General features: G+C 38.7%; 1 protein-coding gene across 1 annotated transcript in view; it reads right to left on the bottom strand.

The window, feature by feature from the left end:
* PTPRM (protein tyrosine phosphatase receptor type M) overlaps positions 1-21,962 on the bottom strand; it is a 500,131-nt gene that overhangs the window by 22,336 nt on the left and 455,833 nt on the right. The window contains exons 25-26 of the mRNA XM_075142059.1: positions 12,908-13,005; positions 537-653 (exon numbers count right to left, since the gene is read on the bottom strand). Of these exons, the coding sequence (XP_074998160.1) occupies positions 537-653; positions 12,908-13,005 (215 nt within the window). The remainder of the gene's footprint in view (positions 1-536; positions 654-12,907; positions 13,006-21,962) is intronic.

Raw genomic sequence — 21,962 nt, 5'->3', positions numbered from 1 at the left:
GCATTATTCTAATAAACAGTAATACAACACGCTGATTGGAACTCTCCCTGTAAAGATGGATTCCAAATGAAAAGTGAAATTGCCTTGAGAAGAAAATTAGTTTGTTTCAACCATGTCTCTGCAGACCAGGAACACACCTGCCCAACAGGTAACAGTATTCTCCACCATGGACTTCTGAATGATGGTGCATGCAGCCTCTGCTACAGACAGAAAATGATTATGGGCAACATAAGATGGGAAAACAGCACGAATGTGTTTTTCAATTGATTGCTGGGAGGGAGGCTTCGATTTCTCCTAGGCAAAGAACATCACTTTTTCTAACTCGGGCAGGGGCCAGCAGTGATGGAAAGTGCAGAAAAGTTGCTGCATTTAAAGGAAAACACAGTTTACCATAAGAGGGCGGTAGTCGTTTACCCAAAAAATAGCTGCAAAACCAGGATGTCAGTCAAAAGATTTAACTTTCCCATGTTGAATCTGTATATAAGTGACTTAGGCAGATACCATTGTATTTAAGAAAACTGAATTTGGAAACTTACCTTTTCTACTGCAAATGTTCGAATCACATATTCAGCCAGGAGCTCTGTTTCTATTAGCGTAACTTTAATGTCTTTATATATCTCTGTGTCATCTGGCCAGTATTTGCAGCATTTGACCTTTAAAAAGTACAAAAAAAATTAAGGTTCATTTATTGTAGAAGGTTCATACTGAATCTATTCTGTATTCTGTGCAATGATTTCTGTTTTAAAATGCAATCACGCGCAAAACAGTCACATTTCCTACACGTGGAAATGATTAATGTTTAAGGGACATTGCCTCTTCTTTTTTTAAGACATCTTCCAGAGTTGCAGGTGAGATTTGTGTTGTGGTTAGTAAAGTAAGGCAAATTTGTACAGAGCACAAGGGATATTTATAGCCTGCACAACTCAGTTACAGTAAGTGTTCATTTCCTGTGCTTTCCAATGCAGGGTGTGTCCAGAGGGACAACTACCACCAGAAGGTTTTTTCCCCAACCTCTACTTGGTGATTTGTCTCAAAAATATGTTCTAAAATGAAAATGTGTTTTTCAGGCAGCAAGGATCTTCTCTACTGTTAGAAAACTATCTGTTTTCTCAGATTAACTTTCCAAAGGAACTGATGAGAGGTCAAATGGCAAAACTCAACACTTGAAGTCAAGAGATGAGTTCTATGTCTGGGCTTCAACACCAATTCACTAGATGACCCCAAATACTATGGGTGGAATTCATCTCACTTAGCTCGAAGTAAGATGAGTAGAATGAATGCCTTCTAGAGGTGCCTCTATTTTTGTTAACTATGAAGACTCTAGACAACTGCCTTCACCTAGTTGTTTGGCTTCTTGATGGCTAGGGTTAGGTGAGGTTAATTACCCTTTCCTCCATAGTGATTTCACTTGGCTTCTGGAGCTGTGCATTCTTGGCAAATTTATCCTGGGATACGGAGACAGAAACAAGGTGGCGTTTGTGCACTGCATTTCAGATTTTCTGGGCCCTGGTGTGGTCTAGATGGGAGGGACTGCACAGTATTTAACGTATTCAAACATGCACTATTATTCTGCTGGTTTTTAAAGTGGGTCATTGTGGGGACTGTATATGATGATGCAGACAGTTGACAGACTTAAGAATTTTCTCCTCCTTCCCATTTGTGTGGACAAGGCGGTGGGTGGGCAAACTAACACATTACTTAAATATCTCAGTTTTATTCTGCTCTATCACGGTAATAGCTATGCTATCACCACTGCATCTGGCCATCGTCCAGTAGTGCAGTACGTGCTAGGAGTAGCATCTGTTATACATCTGCTGCATGGAATGGTTTCTCTCCTTCTCTCACCGAAGGGAAAATTTAAAACGAATCTTTTAATACATGTAAATCTACTGGTTTACTTAAATATACACTTACATGGGTTGGGTAAAAAACCCAAACACTTCAAATATTCAATGGAAAACTGATACAAAAAAAAAATTAAACTTCACAACTCTTAGAGTATTTCTCAAACCCATCTTCATGCCAAAATATTTGGACTGCTATCATGTCTAGTCTTGAGCAAAAGGTAAAACTGAAGGATGTGTGTATAAGCATACAGTGAAAACTGTAACGCATGATTCAAATGATTTATTTATTCAAACTCCAGGTTCAGTATATAAAGGATTACGAAGAGTGTCAAACCTCGTCCTGTCAGGCAGAAGAAAATACTTTCCTCAGAATTTGTTTCTAGTGACGTAGCCAATAATCACGTACAACCCTCTTTACTGTCTGGACAGAAGAGAGGTCTTGCCACACCAAAGTGGTAACATCAGCTGATAAAATAAAAAGTTTCTCAGAGCAGGGTCAGTAGTTCTGACCCTTTTTCTGACTCTTTAGCAGGATAAAATTTAAATCTAAATAGAACTGAGTTGAAGGGCTGGAAAAACACAGCCCCACATCAGGATCCTCAGAGAAAAAGAGTAGCCCGGTCGTAAGCCCTGGCTCCCAGCCACAAAATTATACAAGTACCCTAACAGCTTATTCTTGCTTACACAGCTGATGGAAAGCTCCTAGGACAGAGCTGAAGTTCAGGTAGCTATAAGCAGGTTTTCATTTATTTCTCTGTGCTCGTCTTCAGACCTAGTAATCGCATTAGTATTGGCTAAGAAAAATACTTTATATTCTTCACATTTCATCTGGTATTAAGCATCGTTTCGGGACAACTGGCGAACACCAGGTTATACAGTTCCCTTCTGTAGCGAGAGGCTTGGAACTGGGACACTGGACAGTCCTCCTGTATCAGGGGCAAGGGTAGCAAGACTGTTCCCCCCACCATGCTCACCAGCCAGCAAGCTGACAGGGCATCAGTGTGGATGAGAAGGTTTCCACCAGCCAAGGACCAAGCCGAGGGACAATCCCAGGGTGCCTAAACTGCAGGATCTCTGGCAAATGCGTATTCATCTCCAAAGCATATCTATCAGCTATAAGCAATGAACAACCATTTCAAAAGCATTAAATGTTGCTGCAGGCAGTTTAGTAGTTGCTGCTATCTATCTATTGTTGCATCTACTTGATATTTATTCAGATCTTATCATGTTTAGATGTATTGCCAAAAATACAACTTCTGATAGAAGCTAAGTGAAAAGCATTGAATGCTCATCGTTTTGTCTGTGTTGTTAAAATAATCCAGAAAATTCACATTGTTCAGTTCCCTTAGGTCAGCAAACTGATCCTTTTATAGTCATTGCTGGGAACTCTCTGAAACAGGATTTTCCTATGGCTAAGATAATTTCTCAACTCCCCATGCAGAATAAGGCAATTCACGCTATCTCTGGACTGGAGCAGCCCATTGACAAACCCATCTCTGGAGCCGATTCCCTTCTCCTGCCTGTTCACCTATCCTTTCCAGAGGTGGAACCTGAACCACACGAAGACGGCCAATGCATGTAGGAAGGGAGCAGCTGCAGCGTGATCCTAGTCACATCACTACTGATGAGCACGTCTCTTTGTTGTTAACTTCAACCTTGTTTCTTTCTGATGGGTGTCTGCCATCCTCAAAACAGCTCTAGTTTAGGAAAATAAACAATTGGGAAAAAAAAAACAGCCCCGGCTGAATTAAATTGCTCAGCCTTGAAGGAAAACATGCCTGTTTCTAACTTGGTAAGTCTAGACAGTCTGGATTATGACTAAGAACTAGCGACATTTAGAAAGACCAATTTAGAAGAGCACAGTCCCCACCTTCTTATGCCTCAACTGCTGGATTTGCTTCACTCTCTTTTTTTAAACCTTATTTAAGATGACCCAGTGGAATAAATGGAGGGCACGGGGGTGTCACTGGGGGATGTTGCACAGAAGTTACAGCCTTTCGTGCCTTATGCAGTTTGGGCCCGCCGGGGATTTCTTACTCTGCTGCACAGGGGATTTTGGGCACGGAGCAGATTGGAGCTGAGCAGAAGGATCCATGACAACACAATTTCCTGAAAACTCTCCCAAGTGGAATAGGGGCTGTAACAGCCGTGGGAACAGTGCCAACGCCGCAGTCAGAGCCACAGACCAACACTAAATGATTCACTTACTGGGAGGGAGAAAAAAAAAAACTTTTTTTTTTTTTAATTCAGGCTTTTTTCCTACTTTTGGCTATTATTCTTCAATGCTGCTGCACGTGCTGAGCTCTAGACATGGGAACTCTGTGGACTCCTGATGAGCCAAAAGTTAAGTAAATGCTTAAAGACCATCTCCCATCTCCTCCAGGACCTCTCAAATAAATGCAAAGGTGTCTTAAAGACAGAAGTAGATTAAATACTGTAAATCAAAACCACACTTATAAATGTTTATTGGATCAAGGCCTTTATTTGTACAAGGAAAGACAATTGCAACAAAATAGAATATGGTTTTACTCATCAAATATGAGAAACACTGCTGGTAACATATGTTTGTTCATTTTTTCTTTTTAGCACAACTTTAGCTACTGTGACTTGATGAATCTCTTTCCCTTTTTATAAACATTTGGTACATGTTTTACAAAAAAACCTACTAACAGAAGGTTTTGCTAAATAATTGATACATGAATCCAGAACTGAATATTAAATGCATTGGATTTTTTTTTCACATAGTTGCTGCTATAACAGTAAATATCGTCCACAAAGTAGAAAACATAATTTTGAAATCTCATCTGAGCAGAACTATAATTGAGAGTTTCTTCAGATACACCCCACATTTATATCCTAACAATGTGCCAAAAAATACAGATGTTCATCACAAGATGAGATAAAAGGCTGATTGCCAGAGACATAATGAAAATGCTTTGTTTAATCTATTCATCCCAAGGTACACTGTCCAATTGTTCCAAACATGTTTATTTTACTAATAATTTTAGAAATTTGGAGACGATGATTATCTACTTCCATGCCCTAGCTCCATCCCCCAGCAAAATAGTCCAATGTGAGAAACTAAGACTTAAAAATGAAGGTGGAAAGTTGTTGTTGCTACTTCTAAATATAACAAACAATGTAGGCAGTGGATAGCTAATGAACACAAATTGTGATTTCCGAAGCTGTATATTTAGCCATTTGGCAATGTGACACATCTAGCTAAAGGCAGTATGAAAGCCAGGACAGTAATTCATTTACTTAGAGGTTTGGAATAGGAGGAATATTACAGAACTAATATGTGAGCTGGCTGTGAAATATACTTTCTAGTTCGTACAGAGCAGTTTAAATAACACTGATTATTCAAAGTTTCCAATTGCCTTTGATTCTGAAATATTCTTAGCAAAAAGGTGATATAACTGGCTATGCACTGCATGGATTGTCATAGTGAAGAGCAGTATTATATGTTCTAATTTAAAATTAATCCTGAACTAAGTAATGATGATAAGTCAGACATAAATTTTGAAGTGAAACCTCTAGGATATAAAATGAAATAGCCAACCAAGCTCACTGGTGAAAATTTTTAACAGATTTTACAGATGTAGCTAGGATAACATCATATACTTTTATTTGGCCGACTTGAAGTAAAAGGACATCCAATAATTGAAAGTGTTTTTATTTAAATACTTTTCAAACAAAAAATGTATTGTGATTTAAGAACATTTTATAAGTTATAGAAAAACCCTTGACAGAAGATAAAACCCAGTCTTTCTTTTTTTCATTTTCTTTGTTTGCTTTTGAGCAAGTCAGTTAATTGATTTATACCTCATTTTACAGTTTTCTAAAAGAAGTAAGGAGAAGTATTGAGAAATACAACATTTAAGATACTGTTTGGCACCATCAGATGAATGGGTCTGTATAAAGGCAGCCAGAAGTCTTTATGTTGTTCACAGCTCCCAGAGGGGGAGAGATGTCTCCATGAATTTTACTAGCTCAGTCTAACTTCTTCCAGTGATGACTCAGAGCTGATATAATTCTCCACCTTCTGCTGCCCTATGTTGCCCCAGCAGAGCAATCCTAGGTTGCCTGGTGGACGCACTCTCACTCAACTTCTGCCCAGAATAGCTGGCTTTCTGGACATGTCCAGCAGTAGCCATACACTAATGCTTTCCACCTGATCCTTTTGTTCTTAAGAATCAGGTATACTGTTAGCATGCCATCAACCTGTTAGCTGGTGTGGCCATAAAACAGAATTAGTCTAGGAGAATTGTTTTAGGGTAAAGGTGACCCAAGGTAAAGCTATCGTAGCGCTCCTGTCTCCATCACTAGTACCAACAGAAGAATATGGATTGCCTCTATTCCATTACTTATGTTTAGGCAATTTTGTCTACCACTGGTCATTAAAAAAGGCTGTAAATTAGTGCACCTTAGTACAGCCCTGGGGGAAAAAAGGCTGAGCACAGAGCACATGAGAAGAGTGGTCCCATGCCAAGATGAAGGATGGTTACAGGATTAGCTGGAGCTCCTCAAAGCCTGTCTTAATCCCTTACACAGCTGTGAAATCATGGGCATATTGCTCAGATCTTGTGCTCTGAGGACCTGATGTGCCTGCATCGAGCAGAACAGCCTGTGCTTCCGTTCCAAGAGCAAAATCATGCCATTAGTTGAGCTACAGAGCACCACAGAGCTAGTGGATTGCCTTCTGGCTCTAAAACCTGATCATCTGATGTTAGGTTAGAAAGCTCTACCTGTTACTCTACTGGGTAAGGTAAAACTGTGTCGGTGCCTCCAGGATACTTCTTCCTTTACAGAGAGACTGAGAGATTAATTTCACGAGACTGCTGAAGTGAGGAGACTTGCAGTGATGAAGCCATTTCACTAGCACCGACATTTCAAAGAAGAACTTGAAGCTCTCTTTGCAAACTGCACTTATACTTGCCTCCTACACCTTGGCAGCACTTCAGCAGCCAGCCCAACAAGGGGGTCGATCCATTTGTGTATCCGTAAACCTCTTTTATTTATTTCTCAAAGTGAATTATCTCAATTGGATTAGTAAGCATTAAGATATTAATCTCTGTTGATTAACATTCTTTGAAACATAGCTTTTACTGTAAACGAGAATGCGTCAAACCACTGAGAGCTGAAACAATGTCTGCTTTGAGTGACATGGGACAGTGCTGAACGCTTGTAGGTTGACGTCCCGTTTGATGATGCTAATATTGCTAATCTGGGGACATCTTTATTAAATGACTGCAAAGACTCCTTCCTTCTCTTTTCTGAAGAACAGCAGCCAAATTTTTTCCCTCAGGACTCCTCCCCTGCTACACATAATGCAATAATGCCAACTTGTTATTTCTGGTTAGAAGTCTAGAGAGCTGAAATCTGTTTTGATGACTAGAAGGGTTCACTGACTTGAAAGATTAACAATAGTTTTAAATTACGATTGTTTTCTTTTTTTCTCATTGATACTCTGTAATCCAACACGAGATACTGGAATTACAGTGAAACCAAAAGTAAAACAACAGAGTATCTCATAACATATATGTACCATAAGCACAGGTCCCAGGTTTTCTGGGTAAACATAATTAAGAAAAAAATTTCTCTAGACAGGGAAGGACACTATCTATAGGTTTTAGAAGCTGAGACTAGAATTACCTAGAGGTAGGGAAGGGTTTCATACAGCAACCTTTCTCCCTCTCATTTATAAAATGTGGTTTCTTTCTTTCAGTAGAAAAGTTAAAATGAAATCTTAGTCACCAGTATGCTTAAAAACTCTTTGGCACACCTCCTAAGGAGCGCTAATGCCAGTATCCTGCACTAATTCCAATGTAGGTAATTTAGCTTATTACATTTAGAGGCAGTTTCAATTAGCTAGAGTGTTCTTCCATTTATACTAAATACAAATGTGCTGTTTGTGAGACGTGTTAAAGAGTTACTGTGTTTCACCTCTGCAATATCTCCGCAATGGGTGATCTGAATCTTAAATACAATTTGCATTTACCTTTGTTTATTAGAGGGTTCTTCTGCATGGTAGATTCTCAAAACTTGTAAAATGCATTAAGTGCAAGCTTCATAATAGCTTTGTGTAAAAAAAATCTGTTTTTATTCTAAGAATAGGTGGCAAGTCCATTGGAAATTTCACACAGTTTTTATGTTGCTGGAATTTCCTATGAAGTTTTTGTTTGGTTCTTGCAGTATGTTTTCAGCAAGAAGTCTTTGGACAGGGCTTTATTTGGTGGTTTTTCTTGGTTGTCTAATGTCTGTCTACAACAGAAACAAACCATCAGGGGAACCTGAAGATGATCTGGTTCAACATAAAGGATTTTGTTTGTTAAGGAAACATATTTGTATGTGGCTTAGAAATGTTTCTTGAATGCTGACCAAGGCTGCACATCCTGAGCAAGGACCAAGCTTGGACCCAAAGCCCAAGCACATGCACAGATGACTCCTTAGGGCTTTCCTGAGAAGTACACAGAGTCTTTCCTGAGAAGTACAACTCCTTTCTGACAGATTTTACCTCACAACAGGGAACGTTTGTTAGCCAACCAGCAGCAAGGAGATGTTCCCTTTCTGTCAGAAGACCTTTGCATGGGTCTCCTCGCTGTCATGTAGACCCCAATACTTTTTTAAGCATGAAAAGTCAGAGCCATCAACATTTTTGCAGCAAGACAGGTGAGAGTGCCATGTATGTAGCATGTCAACCGCAGGTCCAGTAAAACATGCAAAGGAAAAGCTAAGCCACCACTGTGTTCTTTCTTTTTCCCTATGCAGATACAGCCCTGCTGGCTCCTGAGAGGGAAAAGTCACCCAGGAGGATTGTGAGATGGCTATCAGGAAAGCACAACACTCCTGAGAGATAAGATGGCAGTGAGGGGCTGTTTCAGCTGTTTCAGTAGGGCCAAGGTGTGCGTGCAGGCGTAGGGGCTATTTACCAATCTATGGCCGACCTTCATTCCCCTGTTTGTGTCACATCCATTCTGTTGTAGTCAACCTTGCCTTCTTTCAAAAAAAGGGTCTTTTGTGTGCTTATTAACACTATTAGCACTGGCTGCTTTCTAATTCTGGATAATAATTGCAAAACTCTAATTACTGTAATTACTATGCTCCTGGGGTGAGGTTTTATTTTTTATAATTATTTCTAGTAATTTTTTTTGTAAATACTTTGTTATATTAAAAGCATGATAGACAATCATGAGTCCTTGCAGCACATTTATATATCAACCACCTCCACTGAATTTCATCAGTGCATTTCACCATTTATTAATCAGATATTATTAAATTTCTTCTGCCTCAAGCAAAAACAAGGAGTGGGAGAGAAAGTGACTACTGACAAATGACAAATGATGTGACATGCCAAGTTTGATTCTGGCACCAAGTATAGTACCAGCCCAACAAGAGCAAAGATGGAGGTGACAGCTAGATGGCACAACTGAATATATTCTAAACCTTCCCAGAATAACTCTTTAAGGAGGAAAGAAATGTTTCAATGTGTGCAAACATTGAAAGACTTCAAGAAGCAACCTGAGTCTTTGGCCAGTACATAAAGACCTTGATCCAGTTCCCATTGCTTTCCACAGAAGGATCCAGCTCTGTCTTTTGGACTCTGTACTCCAGAGCAGTGTCTTGGAGTAAGCAAGATGTTCTCTCGTGTCTGTTTTCTCATCAGCCCTACACTAGTGGGATAAAAAGTTTTGTTTCTTCTAGAATAATCCACCAGATTATGCTAAGTCTCCCAGGAAAAGATGTCTGAAATTACACAACTATCCTTCAGTTGCTCTAGCACTTACAAATATGAGCGTGGAGGCCTCTTGCATTAATATAATCCAAAATACATTATTTTGAAATAGCTTGTGGTCACACTAATGTATTTTTATGAGTCTTGGTTTTGCTTTTTACCTGTTAGTGTGTGGTTTGGAAAATTCTGATTCTTGCACTAAAATGTAGATATATTATACCATTAATTACTTGTCATTCCCTTTTTGTGATCTTCATTGTGAGTGGAAAGTTGTTGACCCCAGCATGAAGAAGACAGAGACTTTTTTTCAAGGTTGCTTCAAGGGCTGCTTATTTGTTTTGTTTTTTTTTACAAGTTCTTATGTTAACCTAGGCCAATCTTAACTAAAAACCACTTCATCAACTGTTATCAAAGAACTGTTCATGCAACTCAGCAATGATTTTTCTAAATGACTGTGAGACCTCATTTAGATTTTTAATAAACAGTCACATTCTAATGAGGTCTTCATAAAACTGACTAAATATGTTTAGAAATCATTAGCTTAAATTACCAGTACAAAAGTCTCCTTAGGGAGCCCTGCAGATTTTGTGATAAGACTTCTGGCAGATGGATTAGTATAACAGCACAAGTGAATTCTGAATTTCCACACAAGCAGTGTAAATGTGAGTGACTGGGTAACAGGCTACTAGATAAAGAGCTAAATGTCCCTCAGGTGGGTTCATTAAAGAGAGAAAACAATCAAAACACATTTCTGTGCCATTTAAATACCAGGTGCACCGCAGTCTGCAGGTGCCAGAAACACTGACAAGGGTCCCTTGCTGAACACACAAGAGCTTAAAGGCATGCATGGTTTTGACAAGTATGCCTCAGATAATGACAGATATTGGCAGATGTACCCGGACCCTGCTGGAGGGTAATGCAGGGACTGAGTCATTTGCAGCAGGTGCTTGCATTAGGGACAGCCTCATGGTGATTCCTCCATCCGCAATTAAAACAGTCCTGATGCATAATGCTCCAGGGCAAGAAGCAAGTTCCTAGCACTGATTTAATGACTATCCAGCCAGTCCTGGTAAACAAATACACATACGCCCCCTCAATGATTAATTCATGAAGGACGTACACTGTGTGGCAAACATGTTAAATAGATATTCCTCTTTCCTGAAAATATAAAGGAATTTTCTTCCTTGGCTTACAATGGGTCAAGAGGGTTAAAAAATAAAAATAACAAACCCCTATAAATCTTATACCAGCAATAGCAATTGAAATAGAAAACCTCAAGGTTGGGAAGGTTACAAGGTTTGCCCCGCGGGAATGCTACCAAAAGGTCCATTAAAATCATTACTAATCAAGGTGGCACAGAGCTTGTGTAAGGGGTTGTGGGACAGATGGTGTGTTTGTAATATGCCTCCTTGTTGCTGATGGTTCCAGCTCTGGGAGCAGGACAGAAGCACCAATGGAGGAGCGACTGCATTGTTCTGTGGCTCATACGATCTCATTTCCATTAAAAGCTCATTTCAATTTCTGCTCTCTGATCTCACCTATGTTGGCCTCCAGAGAAAGTGAGAACAAAGTCATTTCTACCACTGCCAGGCACAACAAAGCTGTAGATCTGTATCCCACTAGGACTCTTGCACCCTGAAGAAATCTCCATGGTGGGACAAACTGTTGCTTCCTGCTAAGGGAATGTGCTGCGTACCTAAACGTTGTGAGCTGAGGCCGCCAACACTGGCACCAAGGCTGGCATCTCCCTGGCTGAAACCTGACAGTTCACTCTGATGCTTTCAAATACTGACTTTAGGAAAACAGTATGTTGTTTCATGCAGTATGCTATTTTTGTTCTAAGGCTTGTTTATCCATACCCTGAAAACATCCCTTTTTAAGTTGTATGCTTGGGTACTTGAATCTGTATAGAGCTTTAACGAAGAGGTTTGCTGGAGAGCTTCCTATTCTTACAAATCCATCCGTTTTGAATTGGTATGTGACCATCCAACTATTTCTACCTTCTTCCTCACTCAAGGGACTGAATTTTTAAAGCGGCCTCCATGATCCTTTTTTGTCTCTGCAATTAGTCGTACATGTGTTCCTGCAGCAGGTGTTAATTACAGTCACAAATCCCATCTTTTTTATATCTAAAAATAATACTGGCACCTGATCTGTTGGCAGGCTTGGGCACACAGATTTCTAAACGTTAGATTTTATATTAACAATTGACAAAGGACATAAGGACGAATAAATTGAGATTGTAAAACTGGACTTGTTAAGAAGGAAACAAGATCCGACACTTTGACTCACACCACATAAACTGTGCTCTCTCTCCTCATGCCAATACCACAGGGCAAGAGGGGTATCAGCCACTCCACCAGCGTGAAATTAAAAACACCTCTTAAAACCATGTGGCTCACACCAAGATATGTGCACTTGACTTCTTATTTCAACACTTCGATTTACAGTAATTGCAGTAGTTGCAATAAAAGCACTGGGTTTTTTCCATTCCAAATGAAAGCTATATGCCCAGTTCCCAAGCAAATTTTCTTGAAAAAAAAATCCCAGATGAGAACTAAGACACCAGTGCGTAGACAAAGCAGTAAATTGAAAGACTCAGTTATTGATGGTTATGAGAAACAAAGAAAATGGTTCCATTCAGTACTTGTTGAAAACAAAATTAGCCATAATGACTTGAGTAGGAGGCCTCCTTTAGAAGTTATCAAGCAAAGAAAGAAAAGTACACAGTATCAACAAGGTAACTCAAGCTCTCCTTTACTACTCAGCTCCTGAAGACGACCTCCTGGTCCACAAATTTACTGTACAAATGAGTAATTTTTTCTGTTTTAGTCCAGAAGGCTTTCAGGAAGGAAAACCCAAACAAACCAGGTTGATTTAGACTAATACACTATGAAGAAAGTGCAATTTCATAGTTCAACTACTTTTCTCAAAAATCTGTTTCAGAATTACTCCCCTTCAGCCTCCCTTAAAAAAAAGATGACTCCATACCTTGTTCTGTAACCAATTCCCCGGTTTCCCTTAATAGAAATGGTATGTCTGAGATACACACAAAGATATGACACTTTCCCTCTTTGGCAGTCTTTGCAGGCTGTGCTGTACAGAATGCAGCTTTATCAGTTACTTTTTCATTGTGCTAATGTTATCAAAGACAAGCATCCAAGGCATGTTTAAAAATAATTGATAATGAACCTCTTAGCAGAGGCAGTCATAAATATTTTATGTGCTATACTCAGTATATAAGCATCTTGTTGGTCTGCTATTTAATTTCCAAAAGCAAACACCTTGGAAGTCTTTCATCTTTTTAAGTACAAAAATCACTTACCCTTCCCACTTCTACGAGATTAGTAACCATGATTATGCTGGCTGTGTTTTCATGCCATACCATTCTCCAGAAGTCATATATTGTCTCCTGCATTGGTCCTGAAACAATAAATCAAAGGAAAGGTTACTTTCTGAAAGTCTCCTGATTGGAAGCTTGCCTCTGGGGAACTTTGAGAAACCGTGACTATGCACATATATTCATATCACTATCATCATATTTTTCATTTAGGGTCAATTTCTTTTCTGTCATCCCACCTATCTGCATTTAAGTATTTTTTCCCTGAAATAGTGCTCTGAAAGAAAGTTAGTTCTCCAGCATTTAGGTATTTATCTCCGTAATACCCAGAAGTGGAATTATAAAAAATGGATAACATTACTCTTTCTCTTAACAATTGGATGATAACCTAGGGAAGGTGTATTTGGAATGAAATAAGCCTCAATGGACTATGTGGCCTTTCCTGGTTTCTAATATTTTTCTTAGTATACACTATCCATCAAATTACCCAAGCTCCTAAATTGTACTTCCTGAAGTGAGACAGAAGTTATAGTTTTTTGCTGCAGTATATCACTTCGCAAAACAGCGGGGAAAGCGGTAAAGAACCCTGGCATGCCATGGCAGCCATGTCCTCTGCAGGGTGTTCCCCAACAACCCATGCGCTTTCGTAGACGAACACACAGGGCTTCCTCTAGCATTGTGCTAAAGCTGGGTACCAGCCTGCAGGAAATGTTAGAGAAATGTAAAACATTGAGAACAACTACATCACTTTGCGTATGCCTGGTCCTGACTGTTTCTAGCCTACATGTCTTATCCACGACATTTGGTGTGCCACCCCAATTTTAAACCACTGCTTTAAAATCACTAAGCCAATAAGAATAAACAAATGTAAAATACTATCAATCAGGTACTATAAACTTAACATCCATGTTGAATCCATTACTGAACTGCCACACTGCAGTAGAGCAATTAGTGGCTTATTTAGAGGAATGCCTTAAATCAGCTAATAGGAGGGCAAATAGCAAATGTATTGGCCTAAATGTTCCTCCAGAAGAAACCAACACTCTTAAAGCATTACAAAACTGTACATTGACAGATTTGGGTAGTTTGTCACCCATGTTTTGGTACTTTGAGCTCCCTTTGAAAATAAAATTTTCATTCTGAAAGTCAAGTACTTAGTGAAAAATGTAGTAATATATTATTACTATATTATCATGGCAGGAGGGTTGTACTAGATGATCTTTGAAGGTCCCTTCCAACCCAAACCATTCTGTGGTTCCATGACTTTGTGATTCTATATTATAGGCAAGTCAAAACCAACTCACTAGGCAAATAACGTCACAGTTACGATGGAACTTACTTAGAACTCAAGTTTAAGAAAAAGGATGGTAATAATCTAAAACTTTTGCATTTTTAAAATGTATTCTTATTTTCAGCAATTTCAAAGAATAATTTTATCATCCATAATTTGCACAGACCATTTAAAGAAGTTATGTATTCTCCCCCTTACTTCCTCTGCTTTTAAAAATGCTGCATATACAGGTAGTTCACAGGTTTCCCTATAGTCACTCAACTTTTCTTTTGCTTTGGTAGTTCCTGTAACAGGAGAAAAAGCCATTTAAAACAACAGGAAGCTATGACTATTAGAACACAAGAAACGTCAGAAGGTCTGAGAGTAGAAGTAACAGCAGAACCTAAAACTACAGTTTCTGAAATTACCAAATTCAAGATGATGTTGTGCCTGCAAAACCGGACACCTTTTTTTTTCTTTTAATTTACAGTACGGAACAGTTGATACTTTTGAGAGATTTCATTCTGAAGTACGATAAGAGTTAAATCACTCTCCACCATATGGAAATTTACAATAAGTATTTTACTTCTACATAAGTGTCCTGGATATGTAATATAGACATGTCCGAGTGCAATTTTGAATGTCACAGTAAGATAATATACATTATAGTGAAAGTTTAGCTTGCTTGTGTTTTAATAATGTAGGATTCAGTATAGCTCTTTTGGCAATTAAAGTCACAACATCATTAGAAAGGTTTTGCGCCAACCTCTCCTACTGCTGAAAGGAAGGAGACTATTTTACTCATTGTAGGAAAATACTATCTCTGTATAGCTCCTTCCTTCCTCTCAAATCTCAAACAAATATTCAGCAAAATTACTATTGCTATCATCTTTGAAAGAGTGTAGCTAAAAACAGGATTAGGGAAAGGCAGTTTTCCACAGAGCAGTGTCCTGGAAAGAGTCTGCAAGTTCATGACGTCAAGATTATTTAAGCTTCACCAAGGACAAAAAATAACAACACTATTGCTTCAAGAATCTTGATTCACAACCTGGTTTAATGGAGAAGATCTAAATGGCTCCACTGCATTCTGTCACCATAGGATTATGTGATGTTTCAAAATTGTTCATCTGAATATGTTTTCGGTAAAGATGTAGGAAAGGTGAGAAAAGATTCTCTGTCTACATAGCCCTCTTCTTTTCCCCTTGCAAGAAGCCAAAATCTTTGAGAAATTGAGGAGCAATGTGGCAAATTTCTTTACGCATTATTTCAGTTTTCTTTCCTACAGATTCACTTGAGATACAAGATGGTTGGGCCCTACTTTGTAACAGTCATTTCTTTTTGACAGCTCTGGGATAACTTGCAACAATTTATTCCTGATGTTTTTTTTCTCAGACAGCATAATTTGTCTCGTGATTTAAAGATTCCTATATTTCAGATCCTGAAATCGCAAATTACAACTGGGGAGAGATCCTAAACACTAATTTCTTTCTAAAGATTTTGAATTTGTCATTCTTTATAAAGAAAAAAAGAGAAGATAATAAATTATGAGAAAAATAAATCTTTAGAAAAAGTAATAGCATTTTTCAGGCCAGAGAAAGAGCTGAGCTCTAACAAGTCTTCCAAGCCTGATTCCAAATGTTCCTCTAGAAGAAATGACCTATTCTGCAGTGCTGAGTACACTCTTCTCAATCCTACTATCTAAATGATAAGACAATCAATAATTAAAAGTGCTTGACAGGATTTCCTGCTCTCCTCAAGTATTCTCAAGTGTTTTCTTGCTTTTCCTCTCCAATTCTTACATGTAGCCTCCAAAATTCTTTCACGCTCTGGACACTGAAAGGGAAAAAAACACCCGAAAACCACCTGAAAACCGAAGTGTCTCAGAAACTAATTCTTTTCTACCCCATTTTTCTTTGCTTCTTGACATTTTTCAAATTATTTTCTGACATATGAATAAATTATTACTTGTCTCCAGCCAGAATTGAAAAGCATTAGAGGCTAGGTAGGGTTGGAGGATTTATTGTCATGAAGAACTGAACAATTTCATTTCAGAGACTCGTGGTAGGGAGAGAAAGAGCCTATAATTGTTCAAGGCATCAACTTAACAGATGTGTGCAGGCAGGAAGGTTATTCTCAGCAGTTGCCCCCTCGCGGGAGGAGAAGGTCTGAAGAGAAGGTACTGTGCTGCCTAAGAGTAAGCCTGTGGTGTACCCCATTAGCTACACAATATAGTAGCTGGTATCAAAGATTTCTGCTGTGAAAAAAAGAAATCAACAACATACTGCAACCAGAAGATGAAAAGCAAAGGAAAAAAAGAAAAAGAAATCAACCCTCCAAACCCCAAGCTAATTAAATGCATTATTGAAAAAACTCAACAGAAATGATTGGTTGTATATATCACAACCATTAGTTGTATTACTAGCAGTTGTTAGTTGCTGCTCTGGGAATGCAAACATATTAGGAAATAGAAAATCACACAACTTTTAAGAATGGTTTAAACTCTGAAGACGCTGCTTCTGTACACAGAGCTTTCTAGAGCCTCTATTTCTGCTTGTTATTGTGAGACCCAGTTCTAACAACTGGTATTGCCACTGCAGTATGTGATCAATTCAAACATGATAAACTAGCCAAGAACACAGGAAAAAGTGTTCAGATATAGGAAAGAAAGTAAACACACAAAGAAACAAGGAAAACCTGAATCCTAAAATGTCCCCAGCGCTTACTCAGATGGGACTTGTAAATCTATGGGTCATTTTTCAATTTCTAGAAAAGCAAGCAGCTTAAACAAGGAACAAATAGCTTCTAAAACCTTTTTCTAGCGTAGAATGTCTAATCCACAAGCTAATGTTTGGTCCACCTGCGACCAAATTCAATGACAGATATTAAAGCTAGAAATGTGCAGAAAATGAACAGATACCTTTAAGCTCCAAAGGCTCCCCAGGGACAGTGCATGGGCAGTGGTAGCCGTTAGCATGTGTTGATAGAGGCAGCGGACTGACAAAATGCATGACTTATATCTGCAGCAGTTAAATTCCATCTTGAAAAGAGTGCAATAAACCTCCTTCCAGTGAGTAGATAGGTCCGCCCGCGTGAGGAGGTGGTTATAAAATGATCCCCTCACCTAATGGTTGCTGCAGCTTCGAGTAGCAATGATAACTGTCTTCATTTTTTACTGAAGCAAAACTTGCTGCTTGGTATTGTGACTGCCTACAACTTGACCACTCAAGGACAACTAGCTAATATGCCTGCATAGAGGGAGCTGCATTTCAGCCCTCATTCTTTACTATTTATGATCCCTTCCAAATGAACTTCAGATACAGTAAATGTTTTCTTATTAACAGATATGGCTGCATGGCAAAAAAAGCCAAAAAAGCAATGATTCCCTTTGCAACTACACTGTCAAAAAAACCCAAACCCATTATGTAGCAGAAATTGTTCAAAATACACATGAAAGCGTAAAACCAGAGATTAAAAAAAAAAATATATACTGGGAGAACAGACTACAAGCTAATAGATTAAAAAGTTCATGAATTTTCCTTTTCCTAATGAACCTCTTAAATGGGGCAGACTAGATATTCGTAGGATAACTTACAGAGAATTTCACAGGAGGAAGGAAAATTACAGGGTTACTAACGCTCTGCCAGTCCAGTGATCTGATAATCCCTAAGTGCATGTTACTTGCTCTTTTAACCATACTAGTATTCGGAGGTAAGAACAAAACGCCCTTTCAGGAAAAGTTATATAAAAAACCGCAGTTAAATGTTACTTTAAACTATAAATATCACTGACTGCAGGCAAGGGAACATCTCCCTTAACTGAAATACATTTTTTCCCTACTCAGTAAGGCAACATGCCCAAGATTTTAACAGGAATTTGCAAGTGCATCATTATTTGATCAGGTTTTCATGAGTGTTCAGTTCTGTCAGCCTCCCAGTTACCTCACGGGAAGCTCATCAGTGGTCAGCAGCTCTGCAAACCTGGACACCTCTTTGCATGACCAGGTGTAGACTAAGGAGTGTAAGATTAGGTTCCACTTTTTCATAAAGTAAAGTAAAATAAAATAAAATGTCTTGATCTTTCTATCTAAAATAGTCAGCATACTATAAAGAAAAGTGACAGATCCCAGTCGTGCTGATTTAGTCAACTAGCAAGATAAACTGCTAGTTCGGTATTTTTTTGAAATTGCATCACCACTGCCACACAGCAGTACAGTTGTATGCTGGCTCATCTCTGCCCTCCCCAAATGAGCTGGTTTCTGAATGGAAGGTACTTTGAAGATCTGATCGGTCACTGATAATCTGATCTGTCAAGAGCTGTCTTTACCTTACGCTTGTTGAATAGGTATGGTGGCATGCATTTAACTTTCACTCACCCTTCCAGGAGTTCTTAAGGTTTTAGTGCCTCCATGGAGGCTAGCGAAGTCCAGAACAAAGCTCTGTTATAAAAACTTAAAAAGCTCAGGCAGTGATCATGCAGTCTTTCTGCAATAACTTCTCTCAAAATAGGTTCAGACATTTGTTTTCTATCATCATATATACACTTAAATTGACTTTAAAGGCTTATACAAGAGTATGTTTTCATAGGTACAGTATATATGCTCCTATAAATACTGTGACTAATTTTTAAGTCTGAGATAAAACTGTGGTCAAGATATCACTAAACCATATGGGCCCACTGCTCGCCAATAGCTATCCAGATCAGTTTTTTGTATTTTAAGGTGTTAAGAAAATAATGATGAAAAAGAACCAGGTCATATAACCTGGATGCTTCTAATGCTTTAATTAAAGTCCTCCCAAGTCTGTTCCAGAAACTAAAGCGTCGAGGGTAAAACGTACCCCAGTGCCACGCACCTACTCACTTTTACTGAAGTCTCCTATAGGCCTATCACTGTAAGAATCAGCACACTAAAAGGCAACAGACATTTGTATTGGCAAAACTTGACCATAAATGCTTCAGTGTAATTTATTAATTGCTGGTTTCTAGCTGCCATACTTGAGTATTAATTATGATTTGTTGCTTCTGCATATCCCAGCCCCAGACATTTTGTGCACTAAAGAATCTTGATGAAATTAAACAAAACCCCTATAATGAGGTGAAAAAAACCACATTCTTGCTTTTATCACTTTATTTCATTTGACTTATAGTGTTGACTGTGATGGCATTTGAAATGCACTTTCTAATTTTAGCCTTACAAATATTAATTATTATGTAATCTTCAGCAGGGCTATATTGTAATTATACAGCTATGCTGTATTGGAAATTGGAAATCTCTCTTGCCTTGGAAAAATACAAATAAACAAAGCTGTGGATGAACTTCCAACAAGGGTGGTTCCCTATAAGTATGTTAAGCCAGCAGGCAGCCCAAGCAAGGGAGACTGAGGCTATGGCTACTCTTATGTGAGGTATGGAAAAAACCTCCCCCTCAGTTTTAAACCTTGTTTTAACTGATTCCTCCGTGGTAGTAGATTCAGAGATGGTGCAGAGAGGAGCCACTTGTTTGCACAGGCAGTGATTAACTCATAGTCAGGTAAGAAAGAACACCGTTTTGTAAGCAAGAACTCTACCAGAACTTAATTCACAAACAAATAACAAATGTGTGCTTTCTCCTAACACTAGTTTCAACCCAGGCTTCAGAATATACCGTGCATATCAAATATATGCAGAATCTATATTTGAGTTGTGGCCGGTCCACCATTTCTTTTTTTGGTCTTTTGCAACGATACCACCTTATGATGCAAAAAAAAGAAAACAGTATGCAGCAACACTATTCCACAGTAAGTCACCTCAGCTACACTCAAGTGGGTTAATCAGGACTGAGCTATGAATTTAAAATGTATTTTTCATTATTTCCTCACCTTAGATGGATTGTCAATAAGAAACACATCTGACTGAATCTTGTTAGCTTGACATTTCAGGAAAACGCTGCTTATAAAGCAAGCTGAAATGCTTTATTGGGACAAATCCTGCCCAGTGCAGCTACTGGCAACATAGAGGCTTTCTACTGTATCCTTTGCTCAGGAAAAACATAGCCTTCTCTCATTATCAGCCAAGGGACAGCACAGTGAATAGTAATTGGCTGATTTTCAAGCACAAACTAAATCCTACCTGCCTCGAGCTAGCCAGTCAGCAAGCCCTGCTGCCTGCACATTACTATGTGTGAAAATTGGCTTTCACAAAATGAAATTTCCAAAGTGCTTTCAAGTCCCATTAGCTTTCAATGAGGCTTAGATTACTAAGTGACTGAGGTGCATGTAGAAATTTTATCTGTAGCTCCCACGAGACTGACCATTGCTTTGGCTGGCTTTCTATACCACCTCCTCCTATATTTAAGGAGTCAGCATTAGACCTTTCACAGGATGAAGGAAAGGAGGAGATTGACCTGTAAATTCTCCATCTCTTTCCAAATGTAAAAAGAACATAAAAACATTTGGCCTGTAACATGCCGTTTACAATGTACAGTAGTGATGAGCCACAGTCCTATTGTTTTATGAAATATATGCAAGCGCCTCACAGCTAGCGGAAATAAAAATAACCCTCCCTTCTAAATTCCCAGTTTAATATAGAGATGCTTAAAAAATATATCCTTTGAGTAATGACAAAACTGATTATTCCAGAGAATTTTTTCTTTAAAGTTGCTCATTTCACAGAACTAGATAATCAGTTTGAAAATACATATTTTATAAGTGCGTGTACATACACATACACATCGACTATTGGCTAGAGCTGGATCATTTCTCTTGTTGGCATTTCGTCTGATCCTATTCTGCAGTGATTCTGTGGGTAGTCAGAAAGTTTTATGGGGTTGTGGTATTTATTCTCTGGAATATCATATGGCATTTTCTTTTCTTTATTGATAAGATCTAACTAGGCTGGAACAGTGCACATCTCTATGCATTATTTTGTCTGCATTATGGTACCAACTGGAAATCCCAGTCCGGGAGTGGAGCTCCACTGTAGCGGGAACTGCATTTCATATTAAATGTCCATGAATACACAAAAGGTGTTCGTGCCCCTCACAATCACAATCCAAACATACCTTGAGAGACAACAGGAAGCAAGGTAGGGTTCGAATGAACTGAACAGGCTTGGTATAATATACAGCAGCCACAATATGCCAGCTCCCCAGCCATTTCTGAATAATCTTACCTGTCCCTGCTGCACATTAGTATTTCCACCATGTTCAGAAACAAGCCATTGCTGCACTTAAATATATCTTTAAGTCTGAGACGAGACTTTATTTGTGCACTCTTGGCAGGTGCTATTTAAGACATTTTTATAACACTAGAGCTAATGCTACCAGCTAACTTTCCATCTAATAAAGTGTTACACACTTATTGATTGACATTTCTCCACGGCTAAATTTCCAATACTAGCTCAGTTTGTTCTGTATCAACAAAATAAAATGAAAATGTCATATGATTTCCCAAAGAATAAATAGCACCATAACACCTTTTGACTACTCACAGAAGTACTGCAGACTGGGAACAGAGAAACTGGCAGCAACAGAAATGGTCCAGATTTATCCAGTTAGCCTGAGATTAAGAAAAGCTGAATGCAATAAAAGCTGTGTACCTAATACTACTGGTCATGTATGTACCACTGCGCTATTCAAGAAAGCGCTTTTTCTGATCTTAACTGCAGGAAATTAAAAAACCTAACAATTGGGTTGTAGTTTAATGTAGTTCATCCAGTATAACTGAAGAACTCTTTCTTTCATATAATTTGTTTGCCATACAGTGGGGATGTTAAATGGCCTGTTCCTCTCATTAA

This window comes from Calonectris borealis, chromosome 2, assembly GCF_964195595.1.
Source record: "Calonectris borealis chromosome 2, bCalBor7.hap1.2, whole genome shotgun sequence".
NCBI classification, from domain to species: domain Eukaryota; kingdom Metazoa; phylum Chordata; class Aves; order Procellariiformes; family Procellariidae; genus Calonectris; species Calonectris borealis.
The sequence above is the reverse complement of the archived record's forward strand: the minus strand, read 5'-3'. Positions and strand labels throughout refer to the sequence as shown.